The sequence below is a fragment of the Cylas formicarius genome, unplaced genomic scaffold (genome assembly GCF_029955315.1).
Source record: "Cylas formicarius isolate icCylForm1 unplaced genomic scaffold, icCylForm1.1 PGA_scaffold_26__1_contigs__length_5699629, whole genome shotgun sequence".
Lineage (NCBI taxonomy): Eukaryota > Metazoa > Arthropoda > Insecta > Coleoptera > Brentidae > Cylas > Cylas formicarius.
In genome coordinates, this window is record NW_026844301.1 from 1,333,754 (window position 1) to 1,361,058 (window position 27,305).

Below are 27,305 nucleotides of genomic sequence, written 5' to 3' on the forward strand. Positions count from 1 at the left end.
ATACATCAGCAGAGGGGCACAGTACCCCTTGCACAAACAGAGAACCACGTGTTAGCCATTAAAGTAAAGGCTGCACAGATTAAAATAGTAAAACAAAGGAAACTTATGCCTAGACAACGAGTCACTAATTAATAAGTAAAATAACCGGAAACGACAAAGACCCAACAAAAATGCAACCCAATTCGATTCTGTAGGGGATAATCTGCTCAACGGCATTTAAAAAGAAAAACAGACAAATTAAATTAAAATTAAATAATTATTCTCATTTCCTAATGATAAAAACGTTAAAAACTAAATATGAAGCTGGTAAAAACCTTTTACAGTATGTTACAACTTTACTGGATAAAGTTAGGACAAAGATTGTTGATTCTGGTATTCCAAAGTCTTTATTGGATGAGGCCTTAAAGTGTTGTATGAACTAAGTCGGACTCCAAATAGGGCGATAGTTAGAGTAGTGGCACCCTCTACAATTTGGCATGGGTGAAAATCTAAGCAAGCTTCAGCCTGGTATATTACTCTACCAAAGAATAATAGGTTAGATGCTAAATCAAAAACCAAAAAAATAACAATCAAATCTTATATATCACCAACAAATGTAAAATCATGTTTAATCCCCATTTCTCAAATTGGAATCCTTTCATACAGAGGCTTGAGAGAAAAATGACAACACTGTATAATCAAACTAATGTCTAGGCCGCTAGCTTGCTTTTTCCAGAGTACTAGTTAAATCTTCTAGTTCTACAGGAATATTCTAAAATAACATTAACATAATTGAAATTTATTAATACCTATATACTCGATACTAATAATTTATCTACCTTGAAGCAGATCTATTCTATAAATTCCCTCAAGTTCCTTTCTCTCTCAGACATGCTGGCAACTCTTAATATTTCCGCCTTGTGGTTGGTCCTCCAAGTGTTTATGATTGTGTTGTCCCTTCCTGATGCTTAACATTTTGTTTCTGTACATTTAAGATATTATTTTCCAATAACTGAAATTTACATATATTTATTAATCTACAACCTACAAAGGATAATAATATAAAATGCGACATTTTTTGCGATAAACTTGCAAAATGCCTCTTTTGAGCTATTATAAAATATTAAATCAATTTTACCTCGTGGAAAACTATTCGTTGAGGAGTTTTGATACCTCACCACCCTATGAATTTACCTTCTAAAATTAATTGCATTCCGGCTTTTAAACATTTAAACTATTAAATTTGATATCTCTATACAAATTGCTGGCTCTAACCTAAACATTCTGTTTATCAATTACGTCTCAGCAGAGACTAGACGCTTTTGATACAGACTTGGTCTGCTGCCCGATTTCTTGCAATTAAAAACTCTTTTTTATACAGTGACCAAACATAGGTATTATTTTTCTTTCCATGGTTAATTTAAGGCGTGCCTAGAGTTGTGTCAATTCGTCTTGCGGAATACGGTTCTTTTGAATTGTTACAGATTGAAATGAATGACAGAAACAGACTATAGAAAAGGAATTTGAGTATTGTTATAATATTTGTATATTATTGAGTTGCGATATCCTTGGTGGATTTACTTATGTGTTGAATTGAATATTGAATGAACTATCTATTTTCAGTCAGGTATTTAATTTACAGAAATTAATGTATTACTCGTCCAACCCAATACGTCCCAATTATATTGATAAAATGATGATGCAGTAAAAAGCAGAAGACAGCTAACTATTATTATAGCTCAAACAGAAAGATTCGTCCTTTTCGTAATCGATCACCGATTGATTCGGTCGTCGTAAAATGAACGGGTCACACAACACTGGCCACGCGATGACACCATCCTTGCGATCCCGGTGTAGGCGCAAGGATAGTGGAAAAGAGCAAGTGTGGCAACAACACTACTCCTAATCTCTGTAAGCACAGGTCTAGTAAAATAATTTAATTGAAAAAACCTGTTCACCTTCAGCACACTTAGTGTACATCTGTAAGATACAGAAGAAATTGCAACAACATTTTAAAAAAAAGCAATTTGGCAAGAGAAGGAAATTTACTTTGACAATTAGACTGCCACATTTTCGAAGTTATTTATATTATTGGAAAAGTATCTGATGAAAATTACATGTTTTTTTATATAGTGTGCCGATTACTGCTATTATAGTTAAAGTCTTATTTTAGTGGATACCAAATGTATCAAAATTTATAAAAGAAAAGCACCAGAAGAAAATACTAAAAAGTAAGAAATTTCTTTTGAAATTGAATTAAATTTCCCATATCCCTTTATTTCTACCTTTGTTTTTAGGATAAATAAGTTGGTCTCTTACCTCTCCATCTCAGGGTCGTGAAAAAGAAACGCATTAATTAATTAAATTCGTAATTTAGTAGTGAGGTAAGACAATGCCTAGGCTAACTCATTAACAACCGAGAAAAAAAAAATTAATAAAGTAGAAAAAAAAATACTAAACCAAAGCCAAGTTGGAAGGCGGTGAACGGCACCTCGGTGAGATCCGGAAGGTGGTAGGTAGGCGCCACGTGATTCGAAAAGGGTAGACTTATCAACCCGAGGTTCCAACCCGTAAAGGAAATAAACAAGTGAATCACGAACAATAATTTATTTCCTTCAACCTGGTGGTAGGTGTGAGTGTCAAATCTCACCTTCAAGTTTTGGCGGTGCAAAAGAATGTAAGACACTATAATTTAAGGCTATAAGTTCCGCAAACCGTTCTTAAAGAGAACAGGCCACTTAAGCTACCCAAACCTCAAGATGTCCCGAACGTTACACAGCTCTGTCACTATCCCGGGAACCAAGCCAAGATGGAATGGTGGCTCAATGGGGCAGCCGCAGGTGGGCAGTCCCAGTTAAACCAGCAAAGTCCATCCGGAAAGCCTGCTGCTCGATAGGGGAAACTCCGCAACTAAACATGTACCCAAGAGACAGGATACACTGCAAGACACCAAGTCTAAGGTTTGCGGGAAACGGAGCAACAATACGTACAATACTAATTAAAAAAAAAAAACCTAAAATAAAATCGGCATAAATTGAGGCACACTGATTAGGTGGCGAAATGGTTCCAAAAGGTAACTTACCTCGATTAGAGGGTTTTCTGGAAATGTGGGGCAATGACAATTCTTTTCAAAATCCCTCGTTGAGGAAGATTCCCATCCCAAACTCCAAATAGATCCAAAAGTATGGGAAATCATAAATTAGTGACCAATTTACATATCCCCCTCTTATTGGGGTAGCACTACCGGCTCAAAAAGAAATCGGTCACACAAAAGAAAACCTGCCACAACCCCAAGCTTCAAAAGCTAGCGTACAAAATGCCGGACGATTCAGACAACCAGTTTTATTAAAAGGCAAAACGGGCACAAAAAATTAGAGGGAAAACGCTACTCGTGCCAACCTAGTGGACGGTACGCCGCCAGTAGAATGAACAACCGAACTATATCTGTGGTGATGGCCGTATGGCCCGTGTCATGGAATCGAGATTGCGTCAACGAGATCGAACTACCCGAACGCTATCTATGGTGGCGACTGGACAGCCAGTCACAGAAAATCGAGGAAGAATAGGTTAAGAAACAAAACAATGTTTACTAGGCTCTCCGAGGAATACCGAAGCAATGAAAAGCAAATGTGGTCCCTAGTCTCATAGGGTGACAGATGGTAATGGTTATGACTCCTTCTAATGCGCAACTAATACTCTGTTTTTTGCATTAGTATCTTTCAGTAAACGGGTGTCACTTAAAAGAAAACCAAGCGAACAAGCGGCCACGCACACAGCCGTTGCAGCATAAAATATTTATGGTTCGGCAACACAATCGGCCGGGGAGTACAAGTCCGAAACTAAAGGAACCGAGTCTACAAAAGAACATGTGTTCAAATCGCAAAATCGATATGAACCTAATAAACAAGAATTTTAATTGTTAAGAAGCACTCGCGAAACAGCAAAAGGTGAAGGAAATGGATAGTACAATTAATTCTACAAGGTACTAATAAAATAAACCCGTTACTTCGCAAATGTGCCAGCACTGGTACTTTAAAAATGCTAAATTTTACCATTGAAATATGAAACCGTCACAGGTCAGCAAAAGTTGTGCTTGTAGAAAAGATTTTCATGAAAAGATATTAGAAGGGATTAGTGAAGTGTAAGTGCTTTTCTTTATTGCAAGCTTTTTTATTAATGTATTTTTTAGTCAACCACACACTAGTTCCAAGTGCAAATGTAAGATACATTTTAATAGGAGAATGTTTAAAGAAAAGACTGGGTGAGTAAATAGTTTTTGTTATTGTTTAGTTTTCACAAATTTACTCCGTATGAAATTTCTAAGCTTAACTGCTGTGCCCGCTACTGCTCTATGGCTTATAAACCACTTAGCAACATGGTAGAATGCTCTGACAACCTTGTTAAAAAAGTTACATTAAATTCTCTATTAAAAAGGTTTGTTTGTCAACACTTGTTATTTTTGTCTATTAAAACACATTGAAATTTAGTTGAAAATATTAATATATTAAGACAAAATACCAAAAAGTCAATTCTAAACACAAATAGTTCTGAGCAACATCTCATAATACTTGCAAAATACTACTAAATATTTCTTATCCATATGTAAGCATTAAGTAAGTGTAGTAGTAGTCAAGAAATCTTTAGGTGAAGGAGTTCTCTTTAATTATGTTCTAACCAATACAATCTTTATTTTGTTTCTGTTTAATCATAGTTTTCTTTCAAACCAAGTTTATGTTTATGAAAAATGTATTTGCGATTGAAGCAAGCTTTGGGATGTCTGAGCTATATTATGTTGTCCACATACTGAGGCTGGAAAACCAAATTTTCTGTCAATACATTTTTTTTGGAAAATACTTCCTAATAGAAGTAGAATGTCAGTTTTATGTCTATTTTACCGATATGGACAACTTCATATCAGTTTTGATTGGAAAAAAAAAAAAAATATATATATATATATATATATATATATATATATATATATATATATATATATATATATATATATATATATATATATATATATATGATGACACTATATTCCGGGATATCATCCGTTCGCTTGTTGAACTCCGACTGGAATCCTGCAGACGTCTGCAGGATTCCAGTCAACAAGCGAACGGATGATATCCCGGAATATAGTGTCATCACATTTTTCCATCCGTGAATCAATACGTGAAAAAAAAAAAATATATATATATATATATATATATATATATATATATATATATATATATATATATATATATATATATATATATATATATATATATATATATATACATATCCTGCTTATTTTTATACATACACAGAAGTTGAATTTGTCATAATTGAATGTAGGATAAAAGGGTTGATTCTATTGACTTGTGTATTGTATTATATAAAAGCCTTAATATTTTTTATTCTGGTCTTCTTCGATTTTTTACAAAATAAAAATACTTTAGCTTTTTAGTAAATTTTTAAAGGGCTGTATTGCAAGAACTGATTGTAGGCAAGAAAAGTTGTTTAGAATTCTTTAGTGAGTTCAAAAAGTAAGGAAGTTACATATGTAATAAAATTGAGGTTATTTCTGGTGAACTGAAAACGGCATTCAATTGTTTTTATGCTACAGATATTCACAATAATCAACCCTTTGAAATTACCAAATTGCATATTTTTATCTCAACCTATAGTAGTTTCATATCCACCTCTTTTGAGCAGTTTGTCTGCAAATATCTATAGAACTGGTGAAATAATCTACAATAAAGGCTTTTGACGTTTGATAAAGCGCAAATCCCATTTGTTTAAGAAACATTTTTAAATTTCTTTGATATGCAACCTCTGTGGGCTTGCAAGAAAGCTGATAGGTAATTCAAGCAATGTCCAAGATAGAAATGACTAAAATTAAGTGTTATTTTGTATTAGTGTCTGTTATAATTATAAAAGTATTTTTTAGTAAACAGATTATCAATTTGAAGTGCAAATGTCTTAAAATTTTTAAAGGAAACATACCAGGGAAACATATAAAAAAGTAAGAAGTTTCTTTTGAAATTGGGTTTGCATTTCTTACATCCTTTTTTTCTACTTTTCTTTTTAGGAAAAATAAGTTTGTCGGCAAAAGTTGTACTTGTAGAAGAGATGTTCATGAAAAAAGATTTGGAGGGATTAGTGAAGTGTAAGTCCTTTTTTTATTATATGCTTTTTTGTAAATATATTTCTTAGTCAACCACACACTAGTCACAAGTGCAAATGTAAGATAAATTTTAATTGGAGAATGGTTAAAGAAAATACTGGGTGAGTAAATTGTTTTTGTCTTTACTTGTTTAGTTTCAACAAATTTACTCTATATGAAACTCGTAAGTTTAACTACTGTACCTGCTGTTACTCTATGGGTATAATTAGCAACATAGGGGACCATCTTATTAAAAAAATGACTTCTAAGAGTGTTATTGATTTCCATTGTTTCTGTGTTATAAAGGTTGTTTGTCGACACCTGTTATTATTGTGTAGTTAAACAAAATGAAAATTAGTTAAGTGAAAATATTAATATATTAATTCAAAATACAAAAAAAGTCAATTCTAGACATATACATTTCTGGGCACTAGTCATGAGCATTTTAGTTAATTTCCCATATGTAAACAGTATTAGTATAAGTGTGGTAGTAGTAGTCTAGGAACCTTGAAGTGTAGGAGTTCTCTATTCTTGCTGTTTAAACATACTTTTTTCTCAAACCAAGTTTACGTTAATGATTACAAAAACGTATTCTACCAAGAAAGTTGTAAAAATATCTATAGAACTGGTTAAAGACTTTTGATATTTAATAAAGTGCAAGTCCCAATTGTTTGAGAAACACTTTTAAATTTTCTTTTGATGCAATCTCTGTGCGCTTGCAACAAAGCTGATAAGTAATTGAAGCAATGTCCAGGATATAACACATATTCCTCATAGGATGGAGAAATAGCAGTGTAATAAAAGTGTCAAATTACGAATATTAAGTGTTATTTCATATTAGTGTATGGTATAGATGTAAAAATATTTTGTCATAAAATTTATAACGGAAAAGTGCCAGAACATAAAAAAATAAAAAGTCCAGTTTGAAATTCTAATTGCATTTTCTATATGTTTTTTTTTAGGAAAGATAAGTTTGTCGGCAGAAAGTGTGTTTGCAGAAGAGAGCGGAAGGGATTACAGTCAAATGTGATGTGTTTCAAATATAATTTAATATTTGCTTAATAGTTGAATTTGGCATTATATATTTTTTTTAAATATCTTCACAATTACGTAACTGGGTCTCTATGTTTATTTCGTTTATATTTTATAATTTTTACCAAAGAAAACTAACTTTATACTTATTTTTACCCAAGTGGCTTTTATGGGCCTTGAATATATAATTCACATAATAAAATTGTTTTTTAATTTTTATATAAAAGTTAATTTAAAACGGTTGAAGCCAAAATACGGAAAGCGCCGAATGATCAGTGGCCGCGGAAATTTTTAAAACAAACCTTAACATATAAACTATTTTTCACCTCCCTATATATCAAAATATAAGAACCTTTCTTCCTTTTTACTATCTATCTAAAAAATATTTGTTTGCACTCCCGTACGAGAGTTGCTATTGAGGGAAACTAAAAAACTGAAAATATTTTTTCCTACATTAATTGAAATTAACACACTTTTACTTATCGAGGATAATATCTACCAAGTGGATAATTTTTGTTTCCAGCAGAAATATTTGCTTAGACTCCCGTACGACGGTTAGGATTTAGATTTTATTGTATGTGGTCAATGTCTCGGCCTTCCTATTCCTTCCTGCATCAAATTTATCCCTCGTAGAAAGGGAGGGGTATACTTTGTGAACCTCAGGTTTGGAGATTTCGGTCCCTAATTTTAAGGACCTGTTTCTTCCTACTGCCTTTTCTTCGGATTCGTAGTTTTCGTTTCCAGCATAAATATTCGCTTCCACTTCCGTACGAGAGTAGAGTTGTAAACGTAGTAAAACTAAAACATTGAAAAAAAAAATGTTTATTTTTACGCACTTTCATATCTTGGTAAAACTAGATCAAGAAAGTTATACTGTGCCATCAGGCAACCGATGCAACCAGGGAAATTCCATGGTTCGCGCGGGACTCTGTTCTATGGTAGCCATGGTAGTAGAAGGTCACGGAAATAAAGGTGTTAAAAAAACGTATATTCAGCGTATGTTATTTTAAAATGTTATAGACAATAACATGACATATACCAAAATTGTCTTGAAACAATTTAGTATGGAAAAGATCAAACCAGTTACAATACCTATGAAGAAAAACAGGTAGGTCATAACAAAAGAAACTGTGAGGCTGTGGAAAGCATGTTCTATTTACCAAACAAAACATACCATATAATCAGGCCATACTAAATTTAAATAGAATTGTAAAATATTTAGCAAAAACCAAAACAAAATATCCATTTTATAAAGGAAAAAGTTAGGAAAGGATTGTAGGAAAGTAGAGCATTTAATTTCGGAAAACAGTACAGCAGATGTTTATACTAACTCTAACTCTAAACAGTAAAAATTTTTAAACATCGGAATATGTTGGTAAAGTAATTTAAGGTAATAATTTCAAAAATTGTAATTTTTAATAATTATTCGAACACGGTGATGGGTAGTAGTGAAGTTATAGAAGTTTTTAGCCTCTGTAGTTAATTATTTTAAGTTCAACAAAAATGTAAGTAAATTTGTAAAAACCCATCACATACGATAAACAAAAATAAAATTCTTAAAGTTAATATAAAAATTATTATACTTATAGAAAAGCAGCCTAATCTTATTAAAGATGGCAAAATTAACTTCATATTCCACATATTTCTGACGCGACACAAAAGTGTGAAACATGCAATTTTTTGATAAAATTGTCTTTTTAGACACCGTCGGCGTTGCAAAAATTACAAGTTCCTGGTCTTACTGAGGAGAGCAAGGTAGTCGCGGGAGGCGAGCCTGGCCGACGACGTTACGCGGAGCGAGACTATTATGTCACCGTGGCCGCGCATAATCTATATAAATATCTCTCAATGCTACTCGCTGTTTGTTTTTGATTGCAGCGAGACAATTGGGTCGTCCAGGTCGCATATAATTAAATTATTAAAGATAACCCGCAAACGTTATCAATATTTTTTTAAGATAGAAACTATAGGAAAGCTCGCCTTTATCGGTATCTGCTCATACCGGTGTTGAAAGTGCCCCAATTGCTGACGTGCAAAAGGCTGTAGAAGCGTCTTCAAAGGAAGGAAGTAAAACCTCTGTGGCGCTATCGAGTAGAAATTGTGGGACTCAAGGTCAGGTGTTACTTTCTACAGCGATTGTCAAAATAAAAGATGTGAGTGGCAATGTGCATCATTGCAAGGTTTTGTTAGATTCAGCTTCAATGAGCAATTTTATCACTGAAAAAATGTGTGACAGACTTCAGTTAAAAACAAAAGATGCGAATGCGTGTGTGGTTGGGATTGGTCAAAACACTGAAAAGATTTCGAGACGGTGTGAAGTAGAAATCAGTTCTCAGAAAGGTGATTTCCAAATTCCTATCAGTTGTTTAATCATTCCAAAAATTAGTGATGAGATTCTTTTGTCTGAAATTGAGTTAGGGCCAATAAATATTCCAGGAAATATTTGTCTAGCAAACAGTGAATTTCATTCGCCTGATGAAGTGGATATGTTAATTGGTGCAGGTGTGTTCTGGAAACTCATAAGAGTAGGAAGAATCGAATTAGGGGAAAACAAACATGTCTTACAAAACACTTGGTTAGGATGGGTAGTAGCGGGCTACATCAGTGGACAAGGATCTCTAGTCAAATCTAAGAAAACGGTGTGCAACCTAAGTATCGGTACAGAGGTACAAGACCAACTGGCCAAGTTTTGGGAACTAGAACAGCCAGGTGGAGGTCAAATCGAGGGAATGACACGGGATGAAGTTGATTGTGAAAATTTGTTTGTGTCAACAACAAGACGTGATGAGGATGGTCGATTTGTTGTTGCAATCCCATTGAAAATGAGTATTGAAAAGTTGGGAGATTCTCGAGAGATGGCATTGAGGAGATTTTACTCTTTGGAGAGGAAATTTGCCAGGGACAAACAACTACATGTAGATTATTGTGAATACATGAGAGAGTATGAACAGGTAGGTCACATGACTCAAGTAAGTGAGGACATCACGAATGAAAGGTGTTATTACTTACCACATCATGCTGTGAAAAATGAAAGAAGTTCTACAACAAGGTTAAGGGTTGTGTATGACGGCTCTGCACAATCAGACTCGGGTGTGTCACTTAACGATTTGCAATTTTCGGGGCCAAGAATTCAAGAGGATATCATTTCAATTTTGTTGAGGTTTAGACAACATGAAGTAGCATTTTGCGCAGATATCGCCAAAATGTACCGACAAGTATGGGTTAAGGAAGATCAACGCCATTGACAAAGGATACTGTGGAGAGAAAATCCAGCAGAAGAAGTCAAGGTCTACAATTTAAACACGGTGACGTTTGGATTAACCTCAAGTCCATTTTTAGCGGTAAGGTGTTTGCTAGAACTGGCAAAAAATTGCGAACAAACGCAGATTTCAAAGGTAATTGGCAAGGACTTTTACGTTGATGATTTGATATCAGGGGCCTCGTCGATTCAAGAGGCACTTCAGATACGTAAGGGTGTTTGTGAGGTTTTAAAATCCTGGTGGGTTGAGCTCAGAAAGTTCAGTTCGAACAAGAAAGAGTTCTTGGAACAATTTGGAGTAAGGCCCAAGGCATAATTACAAACTCTTAATCTAGGAGAGCATCAACACAAAACTTTGGGATTGTATTGGGACTGTCAGGCAGATATCTTTACCTACAGGGTGAGGGAATTTTCAAGTAATTCAAGTACCACAAAACGGAAGATTCTGTCAGAAATTGCCCAGCTGTTCGATCCACTTGGGTTAGTTAGCCCATGTGTCGTCATTCCCAAAATTATTTTACAAAGATTGTGGATTCTCAAGTTGGATTGGGACGATGAAGTACCGACCAATATTGCCCAAGAGTGGAAACAATTTAAGCAAGAAACGGTGAAATTAAACATGCTGCATATTCCAAGACATGTAGGTAGCAACAATGCAGAGGACATCGAACTTCATGGATTTTGTGATGCTGCACAAGAAGCGTTTGGAGCATGTGTCTATGTCAGAAGTGTCACGAAAGATGGAAGTGTAGTCGTTCGCTTATTGTGTGCAAAAAGTAAAGTTGCCCCGATAAAGGCACTAACTATACCGAAATTGGATTTGTCAGGTGCATTATTACTTTCAAGGTTGATAAAAGAAGTACAAACTTCCATGACGTTAAATTTCAGGAAACTGTTTTTGTGGAGCGATTCTACAGTAACATTAAGTTGGATAAAAGCACCAGCAAATCAATTCCAAGCGTTTGTCGCAAATAGAGTATCTCAAATTCAGTCTATGACGGATCAAGACAATTGGCATTATGTGCGGTCAGAAGAAAACTCCGCAGACTTAGTATCCCGGGGACTTTTTCCTTCCAAGTTGTGTGGAAATAAATTGTGGTTTGAAGGTCCACAATGGTTGTCACAAGATTTCTTTCCAAATCAGGGTGTTAATGTACCTTTAGAGGAACTTCCAGAAAGGAGGAAGCGAGTAAAAGCTTTTTTGAATACAGAGAAGAATAGTCTAGAGATTTTTTCCAGATATTCCAGTTGGACAAAATTGAAACGTGTATTTGCATATTGCTTAAGGTTTACGGCACGTTGCAGAAAATTGGATAGTCACGAATCAAAGAATTTGACAGTGAAGGAACTCCAAGAGTCTGAAAAAATGTTAATAAAGTTATCACACGATGAATGTTTCGAAAATGAGCAGAAAATCTTGGAGACCGGTGAGAAGATAAAAAAGAGTTGGTTGTCAAATTTAAATCCGTTTCTAGACGCCAACGGATTAATCAGAGTAGGCGGAAGACTAGCACTTTCAGAATTTAAATATGACAAAAAATTCCCAATTGTGTTAGACCCAAAACATCCATGTACAAAATTGATTGTTAAGGCAGAGCATTTGAGATTATTGCGTAAAGGCCCTCAATTAGTGCTCATTTCATTAAGGGAAATTTATTGGCCACTAAAGGGCAGAAATGTTGTGAGAAAGGTGGTGCATGAATGGGTTGTGTGTTCGAAGGTTCAACCTAGGTCCTTTGAAATACAGATGGGAGACCTACCTAAGTCACGAGTGATCCCACAATTTCCATTCAATACCACAGGGGTATGTTTGTTTATTTATTTGTTTTTGCACACGTGCAATACATTTAGAGGCTGTAACAAGTCTGTCTACGCAAGCATTTGTTGCAATTTTCAGGAGATTCGTGTCTAGGAGGGGCAAACCAGAAAAAATGTTTTCAGACAATGGTAAAAATTTTGTGGGTGCTTAGACAGAACTGAGAGAGTTGGGAAAATTTTTGCGTAATAATCATGTCAGTTTAAAGGCATTGATTGTGACAGAAGGAGTTAATTGGTCTTTTATTCCGGCATATTCGCCTCATTTCGGGGGTTTATGGGAGTCAGGGGTAAAAAGTGTAAAATACCATTTAAAAAGAGCTGTGGGCAAGGCAAATTTGACTTATGAGGATTTTTCTACTTTGTTGTGTCAAATAGAGGCCATTTTAAACTCACGTCCTCTCACTCCAATGTCCTCTGATCCTTCTGACTTGGACGTTTTAACCCCATCCCATTTCCTGATCGGAAGAAGGGCAACCTCATTACCGGACCCACGATTGCTCGAGCAATCTGAAAATAGGTTTGCTAGCTATCAACGTATTCAACAATACCAACAAGGTTTTTGGTCTCGTTGGTCACTGGAATACATCGCTGAACTTCAGAGGTGCCTCAAATGGAAGGCTGGCGGGGACACTCTGCAGGAAGGGACATTGGTGATCGTGAAAGAAGAAAATGTGCCTCCCTTGTGTTGGAAAATGGGATGCATCGTTCAGTTATACCCAGGAAAGGACAACATTAGTCGGGTGGCTGATGTAAAAACGAGTGAAGGTGTCATCAAACGTTCATTCGCAAAATTGTGTCCATTGTTTCACGAAAGTGGGTGAGAAAAAAACTCAGTTCAAGTGGTTTCAAAGGTTGTCTAAGACAAATTGATTTTCAAGAAATGTTTGTTTTGTTGTTTTTTTTTTTGAAAGAGGGTTCTTTCAAGGCTGAGGGTATGTTGAGTTCAAAATTATGTAAATTTCTTTTTAATTTTGTGTATCTTAAACATGCCGGACATTTCAGTCAATGTGACAACAGGGCGTTGTACGCCAAACCGACAAGGTCTACGTTTCTGCTAGGCTAGTAACAATTTTGTAGCGTTACGGGGTAGACGTTCACGGAAAAATTCAATAAATATTAAGTGATTGAGGAAACGCTTGTATTATTGAAGAAACAGTCACTTTTATGTACTGTAATTCTTTTTTTTTTTAATTTGAGATGTTTGCCTTATATAAAGTTTCTCACATTCACATTGAAAACCTTAGACGACATAGGACTTTCTATTTATTGGCGTGGTGTCTTTTAGTTGAGAATAGAATAATCTGAGCGATCTACCATTATATTTTGCCATCTTCATATTTGAAGGTTGAAAGAGCCGCACAATTGATGGCCTTAATATGTTAATATACATGAGTTTACCAAATTTAACTTCTAAATTGGTCAGCCAATCCTCCTGCACATGACGTGGGGGGAGGGTCCTGTAGTGTAGGCCTCACAGACTAAAAGTTTATTAATTAACCTGATGGAATATTTATTGTCCACAAGAAGAGTTCTCAATAACAGTAAGTTAAAAAGTTAGAAAGAAAGGTGACAGATCTTGTAAACCCAAAAGAGCATTGATTTTTTGGTTCATGGGGTGGTGGGAAGAGAAGGGGATATATCTACCAGAGCTGAACGCTTTACGATACCAATCTAAAATAATGACATTGTCCATCGTCCGAATAGCTTTTGAGTCTAAGAAAGGCACCGAACGAGCAGATTCAGTCTCCACAGTAAACACCAGACACGGATTGGATTAATTAAAAATGTTAAGTGTTGCATTGAATGAATTTTCGGGAAGTACATCAAACAAATCATCCACATATTGGCATAAAAGTGGAAATTTATATTCAACTTTATCTACAATGAAATATAATAATTTATTCATCACAATTCCCGCGATCACTAGGGAGGCGGCACCACCCATCCGAAAAACCTTAATTTGTTGATAGTAATCGTTGTTAAAGGTGAAAAAAGTGTTACTATATAGGAAGCGAATCATATCAATAAACTGTTTTTTCGGAATATTACAATTGGGTTCAATCAAATTGAAATGCTCGTCTAAAATTGCCAATACTAACTCTAGGGTGATATTCGTAAAAAGAGACACCACATCAAAAGAAGCAAGCACAAAGCCCTGAGGTATTTGAACACCATTAACAAGTTCGTCAAATTCGAATGTGTTTCTAATTCTAAATTTATTGAATTCAGCGAAAGAGGCGCTCAAAATCTGACCAACGAAACATGCCAATGGCTGTATAGTTTCTCCGACACAGGACATTATGGGACACAGTGGGCAGTCCTCTTAATGGACTTTCGGTAAGCCATAATACTTAGGGCTTGTTCTTTAATTTTTTTCACTGATGTTGACGACGTAGGGTCTCTATGGACTGGAATATAAATGGCATTATCTCCTAGGAGTTACAATGATTTTTGTATATATGATTCTCTAGTAGGTTAGAGTTAGCTTTCAGAAATTCCCTTGTCCGTCTCTCAATGTCATATGTCAGTGCACGTGTTACTATTAATATAATTACCAATGAGGTTTGTGGCCCTCGAGCGAACCAGGTCCCTATGCTGTTTGCAAACATTTTGAATGAGAGATCTGTAAGTAATTTGAAAATATTAATGTCCCTTGGTGGAATAGGGAGGCTAAATTTAGGACCTATGGCTAGAAAACCACAAACTTCAGCAGGTATTTTTTGTGCTAGAAATGTTCTTAAACCATTTAACATAATCAGCAAAGAAAATGAATCTTCGGCCTGTCTAAGTCCTTTGATCTTTTTTAAATTATTCCCCTTAATTTTATTAAAAATCGAATTGTATTGAATGTTCGGTGTGAATAAAAAATCATCTAAAATATTAAAAGGAAGGTTTTTTCCACGTAGAAAGTCTGTATGTCTCCTCAAAGTACGTTCAAGTGTCATGTTGTGCATTTTTTTAGTTACCTTTTGTGTTCAGTTGTGAAGGTATGCGCCACAGTTGTTGTGTGCCATCTTGTAGATATCTGGGAGTCACGACGTCAGTGCCATATGTGATTCCAATCCTGAGATAGAATTATCCCATTCTTACTCCTAGAAGCAAAGTGTAAATACAGTAAGGGGCTACTGGTAACTTGTTGCACAAAATAACTACGGGATCGCCCAATATTGACTAATATAGAGGGATCAATAAAAGATGTAAATGCTCATTGAATAGTGGCTTTTTATTGTTAAGTCAAGCTTTCGTCCAAGTATTTAGGCTTCCTCAGGACACTAGAATGTAATTAAACTCTAACAGCAGAGGGGGCACAGTACCCCTTGCACAAACAGAGAACCACGTGTTAGCCATTAAAGTAAAGGCTGCACAGAATAAAATAGTAAAACAAAGGAAACTTATGCCTAGACAACAAGTCACTAATTAATAAGTCAAATAACCGTAAACGACAAAGACCCAACAAAAATGCAACCCAATTCGATTCTGTCTGGTGGTCTGGTGATAATCTGCTCAACGACATTTAAAAAAAAAACAGAGAAATTTGACAGTTGGAAAAATGCTCAGGCACATATAAAGAAAACTTGACAAATCAAGGAATCACCACGTTACAAAACCAAAGAATAAAAAACAAAAACCCACCAACGACCATTAACTTCGAACTTACGTTTAACCACGGTGAAAAAAGCACAGCCAATAATTTTAGTATTCGACTAGATCACAGACCCACAAAATTTTTTCACCTAAACCAACACTACCGGGCTTTTCTTGAATAGCAATCTGCTCAAATCGCGACTCAGGTAGAGACTTAAGATTGTTAGGTTGTTTACAGATCTCTATAGACACTCGCATTTTTCGTAGGTAGAAGAATTGATTACATGCAAGAATGTTAGTCGTTATTTAAAATAGAAAGATGAGACCTCTCAGAAAACACTATGGCAATATCTAACATATTATATTTCAAAAGTTTTTAAGCCACAGTTTTTGAAACACGGTTGCTACGGCACTTTTGACCTCCTTACGAAAGTTTTTATCTTAAAAGTAACAACATATTAATTAAAAAAAACATCAATACACTAAACCTCATCGATAATAACATATTCAACTTACCGTTTTATTGAAATTAAGAAATTTATTTTGTTTTTGTGAATTACAATTTAATAAGAGTCTGAGGCAGATGCGTCTGATTCTGAATTACTAAACTTACATATTTATAACTGTAAAGGGTTGGGGGAAGGTGGTTGTAAATCACCCTCAAAACTTAAACGGTTAGAGGGGCAAGAAAACGGTAGGACATACAACACCCAAAATTAACATCGCAAAGCTTGAATTTTACAAAAAGCCACTTATTCACGCTACCCGAATAGAACAAAGCTTTTAGTCTCCTCTGAAGTTACTCATTCATTCATTCGCATTCGCAACAGACCAGAAACAAAATGGAATATGACAGAGCAGAAACCTAGCACTACCTAGCACTATCATTAGAGACATGGTCCAAAGCAAAATGGCTTGCGTTAAATTCTTCCTGACTTCGCGATCATATGTGCTTTTGTCGTACGCACAATGCTAAGTCGACTAAGAAATCCATGGAACAGAGCCGGATGAACCCCATCGAAAGACAATACCATAAAAGCCGCGTCAGATAAAGCCACACAGGCCTCAGATGAAGAAATGGACAACACAATTAATTCTATAAGCTACTTATAAAACTAATATTATGATAAGAAAATTATTACTAGATCCAAACAAAATAAACCCATTACTTCTCAAATGTGCCAGTACTTTTACTTTAAAAATACTAAATTTTACCATTGAAATATGAAACCGCCACAACATACATGTAATGCAAAAGTAAACTGTTATCTCCCAAACCTTCTCGGTGATGGGTATCTCAGAAATTGTGACAAGGACAATGGTCGTTCATTTAATTCTGCAAAAAATACATGGGCAAATCGCAGAAAAAGAACTTAATAATTTTGACTACAAAAATTCCCGTTCTTTTAAACAGAAACACTCTGGGCTAAGCCCAATCGAAATTATTTTTATATTAAACCCTAAAACAAAATTTGATTTACTTAAACCGAAAGTGAATAATAGCTTTAAATTTGCACAGAATTATGATTTTATATAACCTTTATGCCTTTCAATGGAAGAATTAGAAATGAATGCAGATGAATAGTAGAAAGTAGAAACAATTGAAAGGCATGTGAGGCGAATTACCGATAATGTAAATATCGAATGGAAATTAAAGGGTGGCTATTATTGAAAATAACACTGAGCGCAGCATACATATCAACATTACAATCATGTTTCCCAGCCACCGCTCCATAGGCAAAGTATTAACTCGCCAAAAAATCTAACGTAACTACAGCTAGCTCTCCATTTTTTATCCAACTAGGCCATACCTGATAATCAAGTAGCTTGTAACTCCAATAGCACACTTACATTGTGTAAAAATAGTAAAATTAGTTTTTTTGTAAATGTTTGATGTAATAAATAACTGTAAATACTGCTCAAAGCATCCACATCTCTTTTATGGTTAATACAGTTGGCACACTGATGAATATAGCACATTTCTAGGAACCTACGTTTATAGCCATTCTTTTCAGCATCTAGAATATAAGGATTGTTCTATGTTACTTGGTGGTCATGGTTATTCACATAGGAACTGAAGCTAGTAATCTTGGGCTTATGTTTACAGTCACTTTTATGTACTGTAATTCTTTTTTTTTTTAATTTGAGATGTTTGCCTTATGTAAAGTTTCTCACATTCACATTGAAATCCTTAGACGACATAGGACTTTCTATTTATTGGCGTGATGTCTTTTAGTTGAGAATAATCTGAGCGACCTACTATTATATTTTGCCATCTTCATATTTGAAGGCTGAAAGAGCCGCACAAGTGATGGCCTTAATTTGTTAATGTACATGAGTTTACCAAATTTAACTTCTAAATTTGTCAGCCAATCCTCCTGCACATGACGTGGGGGGAGGGTCCTGTAGTGTAGGCCTCACAGAATAAAAGTTTATTAATTAACCTGATGGAATATTTATTGTCCACAAGAAGAGTTCTCAATAACAGTAAGTTAAAAAGTTAGAAAGAACGGTGACAGATCTTGTAAACCCAAAAGAGCATTGATTTTTTGGTTCATGGGGTGGTGGGAAGAGAAGGGGATATATCTACCAGAGCTGAACGCTTTACGATACCAATCTAAAATAATGACATTGTCCATCGTCCGAATAGCTTTTGAGTCTAAGAAAGCCACCGAACAAGCAGATTCCGTCTCCACAGTAAACACCAGACACGGATTAGATTAATTAAAAATGTTAAGTGTTGCATTGAATGAATTTTTGGGAAGTACATCAAACAAATCATCCACATATTGGCATAAAGGTGGGAATTTATAGTCAACTTTATCTACAACGAAATATAATAATTTATTCATCACAATTTCCACGATCACTAGGGAGGCGGCACCACCCATCCGAAGAACCTTAATTTGTTGATAGTAATCGTTGTTAAATGTGAAAAAAGTGTTACTATATAGGAAGCGAATCATATCAATAAACTGTTTTTTCGGAATATTACAATTGGGTTCAATCAAATTGAAATGCTCGTCTAAAATTGCCAATACTAACTCTAGGGTGATATTCGTAAAAAGAGACACCACATCAAAAGAAGCAAGCACAAAGCCCTGAGGTATTTGAACACCGTTAACAAGTTCGTCAAATTCGAACGTGTTTCTAATTCTAAATTTATTGAATTCAGCGAGAGGCGCTCAAAATCTGACCAACGAAACATGTCAATGGCTGTGTAGTTTCTCCGACACAGGACACTATGGGACACAGTGGGCAGTCCTCTTAATGGATTTTCGGTAAGCCATAATACTTAGGGCTTGTTCTTTATTTTTTTTCACTGATGTTGACGATGTAGGGTCTCTATGGACTGGAATATACATGGCATTATCTCCTAGGAGTTCCAATAATTTTTGTATATATGATTCTCTAGACATGGTAACCATGACATTGCCCTTGTCAGACTTGGTAGTTAGTAGGTTAGAATTAGCTTTCAGAAATTCCCTTGTCCATCTCTTAATGTCATATGTCGGCGCACGTGTTACTATTAATATAATTACCAATGAGGTTTGTGACCCTTGAGCGAACCAGGTCTCTATGCTGTTTGCAAATATTTTGAATGAGAGATCTGTAAGTAATTTGAAAATATTAATGTCCCTTGGTGGAATAGGGAGGCTAAATTTAGGACCTATGGCTAGAAAACCACAAACTTCAGCAGGTATTTTTTGTGCTAGAAATGTTCTTAAACCATTTAACATAATCGGCAAAGAAAATGAATCTTCGGCCTGCCTAAGTCCTTTGATCTTTTTTAAATTATTCCCCTTAATTTTATTAAAAATCGAATTGAATTGAATGTTCTGTGTGAATAAAAAATCATCTAAAATATTAAAAGGAAGGTTCTTTCCACGTAGAAAGTCTGATAAACCGGTCACAATCTGCGGTAGACATGTTGTGCATTTTTTTAGTTACCTTTTGTGCTAGAAATTCAAGTTGTCTATGGTTAGTGTTGTTCAGTCGTTGAAGTATGCGCCACAAGTGTTGTGTGCCATCTTGTAGGTATCTGGGAGTCACGACGTCAGTGCCATATGTGATTCCATTCCTCCGATAGAATTATCCCATTCTTACTCCTAGAAGCAAAGTGTAAATACAGTAAGGGGCTACTGGTAACTTGTTGCACAAAATAACTACGGGATCGCCCAATATTGACTAATATAGAGGGAGCAATAAAAGATGTAAATGCTCATTACTCTTTTTATTGTTAAGTCAAGCTTTCGCCCAATTATTTAGGCTTTCTCAGGACACTAAAATGTAAAAGGGAAACACTCTATCACAAAAATAAGAAAAACTCACTGGGCTTGTCAATACATACATCAGCAGAGGGGCACAGTACCCCTTGCACAAACAGAGAACCACGTGTTAGCCATTAAAGTAAAGGCTGCACAGATTAAAATAGTAAAACAAAGGAAACTTATGCCTAGACAACGAGTCACTAATTAATAAGTAAAATAACCGGAAACGACAAAGACCCAACAAAAATGCAACCCAATTCGATTCTGTAGGGGATAATCTGCTCAACGGCATTTAAAAAGAAAAACAGACAAATTTAACAGTTGGGAAAATGGTCAGGCACATATAAAGAAAACGACATATCAAAGAACCAAAGACTCACCACGTTACAAAACCAAAAAATAAAAAGCAAAAAACCCACCAACGACCTTTAACTTCGAACTTACGTTTAACTACGCTGAAAAAAGTACTTTCCAACTATATTAAATAATCATTCTCATCTCCTAATGATAAAAATATTAAAAACTAAATATGAAGCTGGTAAAAACCTTTTACAGTATGTTACAACTTTACTGGATAAAGTTAGGACAAAGATTGTTGATTCTGGTATTCCAAAGTCTTTATTGGATGAGGCCTTAAAGTGTTGTATGAACTAAGTCGGACTCCAAATAGGGCGATAGTTAGAGTAGTGCCACCCTCTACAATTTGGCATGGGTGAAAATCTAAGCAAGCTTCAGCCTGGTATATTACTCTACCAAAGAATAATAGGTTAGATGCTAAATCAAAAACCAAAAAAATAACAATCAAATCTTTATGCCTATATGTGGCAATTTAGAGAATATCACCAACAAATGTAAAATCATGTTTAATCCCCATTTCTCAAATTGGAATCCTTTCATACAGAGGCTTGAGAGAAAAATGACAACACTGTATAATCAAACTAATGTCTAGGCCGCTAGCTTGCTTTTTCCAGAGCACTAGTTAAATCTTCTAGTTCTACAGGAATATTCTAAAATAACATTAACATAATTGAAATTTATTAATACCTATATACTCGATACTAATAATTTATCTACCTTGAAGCAGATCTATTCTATAAATTCCCTCAAGTTCCTTTCTCTCTCAGACATGCTTGCAACTCTTAATATTTCCGCCTTGTGGTTGGTCCTCCAAGTGTTTATGATTGTGTTGTCCCTTCCTGATGCTTAACATTTTGTTTCTGTACATTTAAGATATTATTTTCCAATAACTGAAATTTACATATATTTATTAATCTACAACCTACAAAGGATAAAAATATAAAATGCGACATTTTTTGCGATAAACATGCAAAATGCCTCTTTTGAGCTATTATAAAATATTAAATCAATTTTACCTCGTGGAAAACTATTCGTTGAGGAGTTTTGATACCCCACCACCCTATGAATTTACCTTCTAAAATTAATTGCATTCCGGCTTTTAAACATTTAAACTATTAAATTTGATATCTCTATACAAATTGCTGGCTCTAACCTAAACAGTCTGTTTATCAATTATGTCTCAGCAGAGACTAGACGCTTTTGATACAGACTTGGTCTGCTGCCCGATTTCTTGCAATTAAAAACTCCTTTTTATACAGTGACCAAGCATAGGTATTATTTTTCTTTCCATGGTTAATTTAAGGCGTGCCTAGAGTTGTGTCAATTCGTCTTGCGGAATACGGTTCTTTTGAATTGTTACAGATTGAAATGAATGACAGAAACAGACTATAGAAAAGGAATTTGAGTATTGTTATAATATTTGTATATTATTGAGTTGCGATATCCTTGGTGGATTTACTTATGTGTTGAATTGAATATTGAATGAACTATCTATTTTCAGTCAGGTATTTAATTTACAGAAATTAATGTATTACTCGTCCAACCCAATACGTATCAATTATATTGATGATGCAGTAAAAAGCAGAAGACAGCTAACTATTATTATAGCTCAAACAGAAAATGTAGACACAACAATAATTCAAATTCAAATGAATCCGATTGAAAAGATTCGTAATCGATCACTGATTGATTCGGTTGTCGTAAAATGAACGGTTCACACAACACTAACGACGCAATGACACCATCCTTGCGATCCCGGTGTAGGCGCAAGGATAGTGAAAAAGAGCAAGTGTGGCAACACCACTACTCGTAATCTCTGTAAGCACAGGTGTAGTAAAATTATTTAATTGAAAAAACCTGTTCACCTTCAGCACACTTAGTGTACATCTGTAAGATACAGAAGAAATTGCACAACATTTAAAAAAAAAGCAATTTGGCAAGAGAAGGAAATTTACTTTGACAATTAGACTGCCACATTTTCGAAGTTATTTATATTATTGGAAAAGTATCTGATGAAAATTACAAGTATGTTTTTTATATAGTGTGCCGATTACTGCTGTTATAGTTAAAGTCTTATTTTAGTGGATACCACCTGGAAATGGCAATGTATCAAAATTTATAAAAGAAAAGCACCAGAAGAAAATACTAAAAAGTAAGAAATTTCTTTTGAAATTGAATTAAATTTCCCATATCCCTTTATTTCTACCTTTGTTTTTAGGATAAATAAGTTGGTCAGCAAAAGTTGTGCTTGTAGAAGAGATTATCATGAAAAGATATTAAAAGGGATTAGTGAAGTGTAAGTGCTTTTCTTTATTGCAAGCTTTTTTGTTAATGTATTTTTTAGTCAACCACACACTAGTTCCAAGTGCAAATGTAAGATACATTTTAATAGGAGAATGGTTAAAGAAAAGACTGGGTGAGTAAATAGTTTTTGTTATTACTTGTTTAGTTTTCACAAATTTACTCCGTATGAAATTTCTAAGCTTAACTGCTGTGCCCGCTACTGCTCTATGGCTCATAAACCACTTAACAACATGGTAGAATGCTCTGACAACCTTGTTAAAAAAGTTACATTAAATTCTCTATTAAAAAGGTTTGTTTGTCAACACTTGTTATTTTTGTCTATTAAAACACATTGAAATTTAGTTAATTGAAAATATTAATATATTAAGACAAAATACCAAAAAGTCAATTCTAAACATATATAGTTCTGAGCAACAGCTCATAATACTTGCAAAATACTACTAAATATTTCTTATCCATATGTAAGCATTAAGTAAGTGTAGTGGTAGTCAAGAAATCTTTAGGTGAAGGAGTTCTCTTTAATTATGTTCTAACCAATACAATCTTTATTTTGTTTCTGTTTAATCATAGTTTTCTTTCAAACCAAGTTTATGTTTATGAAAAATGTATTTGCGATTGAAGCAAGCTTTGGGATGTCTGAGCTATATTATGTTGTCCACATACTGAGGCTGGAAAACCAAATTTTCTGTCAATACATTTTTTTTGGAAAATACTTCCTAATAGAAGTAGAATGTCAGTTTTATGTCTATTTTACCGATATGGACAACTTCATATCAGTTTTGATTGGAAAATATATATATATATATATATATATATATATATATATATATATATATATATATATATATATATATATATATATATATGATGACACTATATTCCGGGATATCATCCGTTCGCTTGTTGAACTCCGACTGGAATCCTGCAGACGTCTGCAGGATTCCAGTCGACAATATAGTGTCATCACATTTTTCCATCCGTGAATCAATACGTGAAAAAATATATATATATATATATATATATATATATATATATATATATATATATATATATATATATATATATATATATATATATATATATATATATACACATATACATATACATATATATATATATATATATATATATATATATATATATATATATATATATATATATATATATATATACATATCCTGCTTATTTTTATACATACACAGAAGTTGAATTTGTCATAATTGAGTGTAGGATAAAAGGGTTGATTCTATTGACTTGTGTATTGTATTATATAAAAGCCTTAATATTTTTTATTCTGGTCTTCTTCGATTTTTTACAAAATAAAAATACTTTAGCTTTTTAGTAAATTTTTAAAGGGCTGTATTGCAAGAACTGATTGTAGGCAAGAAAAGTTGTTTAGAATTCTTTAGTGAGTTCAAAAAGTAAGGAAGTTACATATGTAATAAAATTGAGGTTATTTCTGGTGAACTGAAAACGGCATTCAATTGTTTTTATGCTACAGATATTCACAATAATCAACCCTTTGAAATTACCAAATTGCATATTTTTATCTCAACCTATAGTAGTTTCATATCCACCTCTTTTGAGCAGTTTGTCTGCAAATATCTATAGAACTGGTGAAATAATCTACAATAAAGGCTTTTGACGTTTGATAAAGCGCAAGTCCCATTTGTTTAAGAAACACTTTTAAATTTCTAAAACTAAGTGTTAAAATTAAGTGTTATTTTGTATTAGTGTCTGTTATAATTATGAAAGTATTTTTTAGTAAACAGATTATCAATTTGAAGTGCAAATGTCTTAAAATTTTTAAAGGAAACATACCAGAGAAACATATAAAAAAGTAAGAATTTTGTTTTGAAATTGAGTTTGCATTTCTTATATTCTTTTTTTCTACTTTTCTTTTTAGGAAAAGTAAGTTTGTCAGCAAAAGTTGTACTTGTAGAAGAGATGTTCATGAAAAGAGATTTGGAGGAATTAGTGAAGTGTAAGTGCTTTTTTTATTATATGCTTTTTTGTAAATATATTTTTATATTTTTTAGTCAACTACACACTAGTCGCAAGTGCAAATGTAAGATAAATTTTAATTGGAGAATGGTTAAAGAAAATATTGGGTGAGTAAATTGTTTTTGTCTTTACTTGTTTAGTTTCAACAAATTTACTCTGTATGAAACTCCTAAGTTTAACTACTGTACCTGCTGTTGCTCTATGGGTATAATTAGTTAGCAACATAGGGGACCATCTTATTAAAAAAATGACTTCTAAGAGTGTTATTGATTTCCATTGTTTCTGTGTTATAAAGGTTGTTTGTCGACACCTGTTATTATTTTGTAGTGAAACAAAATGAAAATTAGTTAAGTGAAAATATTAATATATTAATTCAAAATACCTAAAAAGTCAATTCTAGACATATACATTTCTGGGCACTAGTCATGAGCATTTAAGTTAATTTCCCATATGTAAACAGTATTAGTATGGTATAAGTGTGGTAGTAGTAGTCTAGGAACCTTGAAGTGTAGGAGTTCTCTATTCTTTCTGTTTAAACATACTTTTTTCTCAAACCAAGTTTACGTTAATGATTACAAAAACGTATTCTACCAAGAAAGTTGTAAAAATATCTATAGAACTGGTTAAAGACTTTTGATATTTAATAAAGTGCAAGTCCCAATTGTTTGAGAAACACTTTTAAATTTTCTTTTGATGCAATCTCCGTGCGCTTGCAACAAAGCTGATAAGTAATTGAAGCAATGTCCAGGACATAACGCGTATTCCTCATAGGATGGAGAAATAGCAGTGTAATAAAAGTGTCAAATTATGAATATTAAGTGTTGTGTTATTTCGTATTAGTATATGGTATAGATGTAAAAATATTTTGTCATAAAATTTATAACGGAAAAGTGCCAGAACATAAAAAAATAAGAAGTCCAGTTTGAAATTCTAATTGCATTTTCTATATGTTTTTTTAGGAAAGATAAGTTTGTCAGCAGAAAGTGTGTTTGCAGAAGAGAGCGGAAGGGATTACAGTCAAATGTGATGTGTTTCAAATATAATTTAATATTTGCTTAATAGTTGAATTTGGCATTATCATTTTTTCTTTTTTTTTTTTAAATATCTTCACAATTATGTAACTGGATCTCTATGTTTATTTCGTTTATATTGTATAATTTTTACCAAAGAAAACTAACTTTATACTTATTTTTACCCAAGTGGCTTTCATGGGCCTTGAATATATAATTCACATAATAAAATTGTTTTTTAATTTTTATATAAAAGTTAATTTATTTAAAACGGTTGAAGCCAAAATACGGAAAGCGCCGAATGATCAGTGGCCGCGGAAATTTTTAAAACAAACATTAACATATAAACTATTTTTCACCTCCCTATATATCAAAATATAAGAACCTTTCTTCCTTTCTACTATCTATCTAAAAAATATTTGTTTGCACTCCCGTACGAGAGTTGCTATTGAGGGAAACTAAAAAACTGAAAATATTTTTTCCTACATTAATTGAAATTTACACACTTTCACTTATCGAGGATAATATCTATCAAGTGGATAATTTTTGTTTCCAGCAGAAATATTTGCTTAGACTCCCGTACGACGGTTAGGATTTAGATTTTATTGTATGTGGCCAATGTCTGGGCCTTCCTATTCCTTCCTGCATCAAATTTATCCCTCGTACAAAGGGAGGGGTATACTTTGTGAACCTCAGGTTTGGAGATTTCGGTCCCTAATTTTAAGGACCTGTTTCTTCCTACTGCCTTTTCTTCGGAGTCGTAATTTTCGTTTCCAGCATAAATATTCGCTTCCACTTCCGTACGAGAGTAGAGTTGTAAACGTAGTAAAACTAAAAAATTGAAAAAAAAATTAATTTGTTTATTTTTAAGCATTTTCATATCTTGGTAAAACTAGATCAAGAAAGTTATACTGTGCCATCAGGCAACCGATGCAACCAGGGAAATTCCATGGTTCGCGCGGGACTCTGTTCTATGGTAGCCATGGTAGTAGAAGGTCACGGAAATAAAGGTGTTAAAAAAACGTATATTCAGCGTATGTTATTTTAAAATGTTATAGACAATAACATGACATATACCAAAATTGTCTTGAAACAATTTAGTATGGAAAAGATCAAACCAGTTACAATACCTATGAAGAAAAACAGGTAGGTCATAACAAAAGAAACTGTGATGCTGTGGAAAGCATGATCTATTTACCAAACAAAACATACCATATAATCAGGCCATACTAAATTTAAATAGAATTGTAAAATATTTAGCAAAAACCAAAACAAAATATCCATTTTATAAAGGAAAAAGTTAGGAAAGGATTGTAGGAAAGTAGAGAATTTAATTTCGGAAAACAGTACAGCAGATGTTTATACTAACTCTAAACTCTAACTTTAAACAGTAAAAATTTTTAAAGATCGGAATATGTTGGTAAAATAATTTAAGGTAATAATTTCAAAAATTGTAATTTTTAATAATTATTCGAACACGGTGATGGGTAGTAATGAACTTATAGAAGTTTTTAGCCTTTGTAGTTAATTATTTTAAG

General features: G+C 33.8%; 2 protein-coding genes and 1 long non-coding RNA gene across 15 annotated transcripts in view; 2 read left to right on the top strand and 1 right to left on the bottom strand.

Annotated features, from left to right (window-relative positions):
- The window catches only part of LOC132697639 (uncharacterized), a 48,127-nt gene extending 26,496 nt beyond the window's left edge, over positions 1 to 21,631 (bottom strand). For 3 of the 10 annotated variants that reach the window (XR_009618269.1, XR_009618272.1, XR_009618263.1), the window contains exons 1-2: positions 3,062 to 3,396; positions 819 to 2,992 (exon numbers count right to left, since the gene is read on the bottom strand). This is a non-coding gene — a long non-coding RNA (uncharacterized LOC132697639). Of the gene's footprint in view, positions 1 to 818; positions 2,993 to 3,061; positions 3,402 to 7,632; positions 7,958 to 15,202; positions 15,329 to 19,772; positions 19,931 to 21,166; positions 21,340 to 21,465 lie in introns of those variants that run through there. The other 7 variants (XR_009618265.1, XR_009618266.1, XR_009618268.1 and 4 more) reach the window with 7 other exon arrangements.
- Positions 3,507 to 7,602, top strand: LOC132697638 (uncharacterized). Of its 2 annotated transcripts, none has more exons than XR_009618262.1 (6): positions 3,507 to 3,638; positions 3,693 to 3,961; positions 4,169 to 4,240; positions 5,912 to 5,986; positions 6,053 to 6,249; positions 7,090 to 7,597. XR_009618262.1 is itself a non-coding variant. In XM_060663182.1 (6 exons), the coding sequence occupies exons 2-6, from the start codon at positions 3,936 to 3,938 to the stop codon at positions 7,187 to 7,189; spliced, it is 351 nt and encodes a 116-aa protein (XP_060519165.1). In that variant the 5' UTR covers positions 3,507 to 3,638; positions 3,693 to 3,935; the 3' UTR covers positions 7,190 to 7,602. The 2 variants fall into 2 exon arrangements, 1 of the variants encoding a protein (XP_060519165.1); XM_060663182.1 differs by having other exon boundaries at positions 6,053 to 6,130; positions 7,090 to 7,602.
- A 91-nt stretch (positions 21,632 to 21,722) lies between the features above and the next one.
- On the top strand, positions 21,723 to 26,638 carry LOC132697637 (uncharacterized). Of its 3 annotated transcripts, XM_060663179.1 has the most exons (8): positions 22,205 to 22,474; positions 22,532 to 22,601; positions 22,668 to 22,745; positions 22,794 to 22,865; positions 24,519 to 24,593; positions 24,660 to 24,737; positions 24,793 to 24,864; positions 25,717 to 26,638. In XM_060663179.1, exons 1-8 carry the CDS (start codon positions 22,462 to 22,464, stop codon positions 25,814 to 25,816), a joined length of 558 nt encoding a protein of 185 aa, XP_060519162.1. In that variant the 5' UTR covers positions 22,205 to 22,461; the 3' UTR covers positions 25,817 to 26,638. The 3 variants fall into 3 exon arrangements, with proteins under 3 accessions (XP_060519163.1, XP_060519164.1, XP_060519162.1); XM_060663180.1 differs by lacking the exons at positions 22,205 to 22,474; positions 22,532 to 22,601 and adding an exon at positions 21,723 to 21,954; XM_060663181.1 differs by lacking the exon at positions 24,519 to 24,593 and having other exon boundaries at positions 22,203 to 22,474.
- Positions 26,639 to 27,305: the final 667 nt, after the last annotated feature.

Coding starts and splice junctions, on each gene's coding strand:
- LOC132697638 (XM_060663182.1), top strand. CDS start 3,936: ATGGATAGTACAATTAATTCTACAAG. Junction 4,241..5,911: donor ATGTTTAAAGAAAAGACTGG/GTGAGTAAATAG, acceptor AGTATTTTTTAG/TAAACAGATTATCAATTTGA. Junction 6,131..7,089: donor TTTGGAGGGATTAGTGAAGT/GTAAGTCCTTTT, acceptor GTTTTTTTTTAG/GAAAGATAAGTTTGTCGGCA.
- LOC132697637 (XM_060663179.1), top strand. Junction 24,594..24,659: donor CCAGAGAAACATATAAAAAA/GTAAGAATTTTG, acceptor TTTTCTTTTTAG/GAAAAGTAAGTTTGTCAGCA. Junction 24,865..25,716: donor ATGGTTAAAGAAAATATTGG/GTGAGTAAATTG, acceptor ATGTTTTTTTAG/GAAAGATAAGTTTGTCAGCA.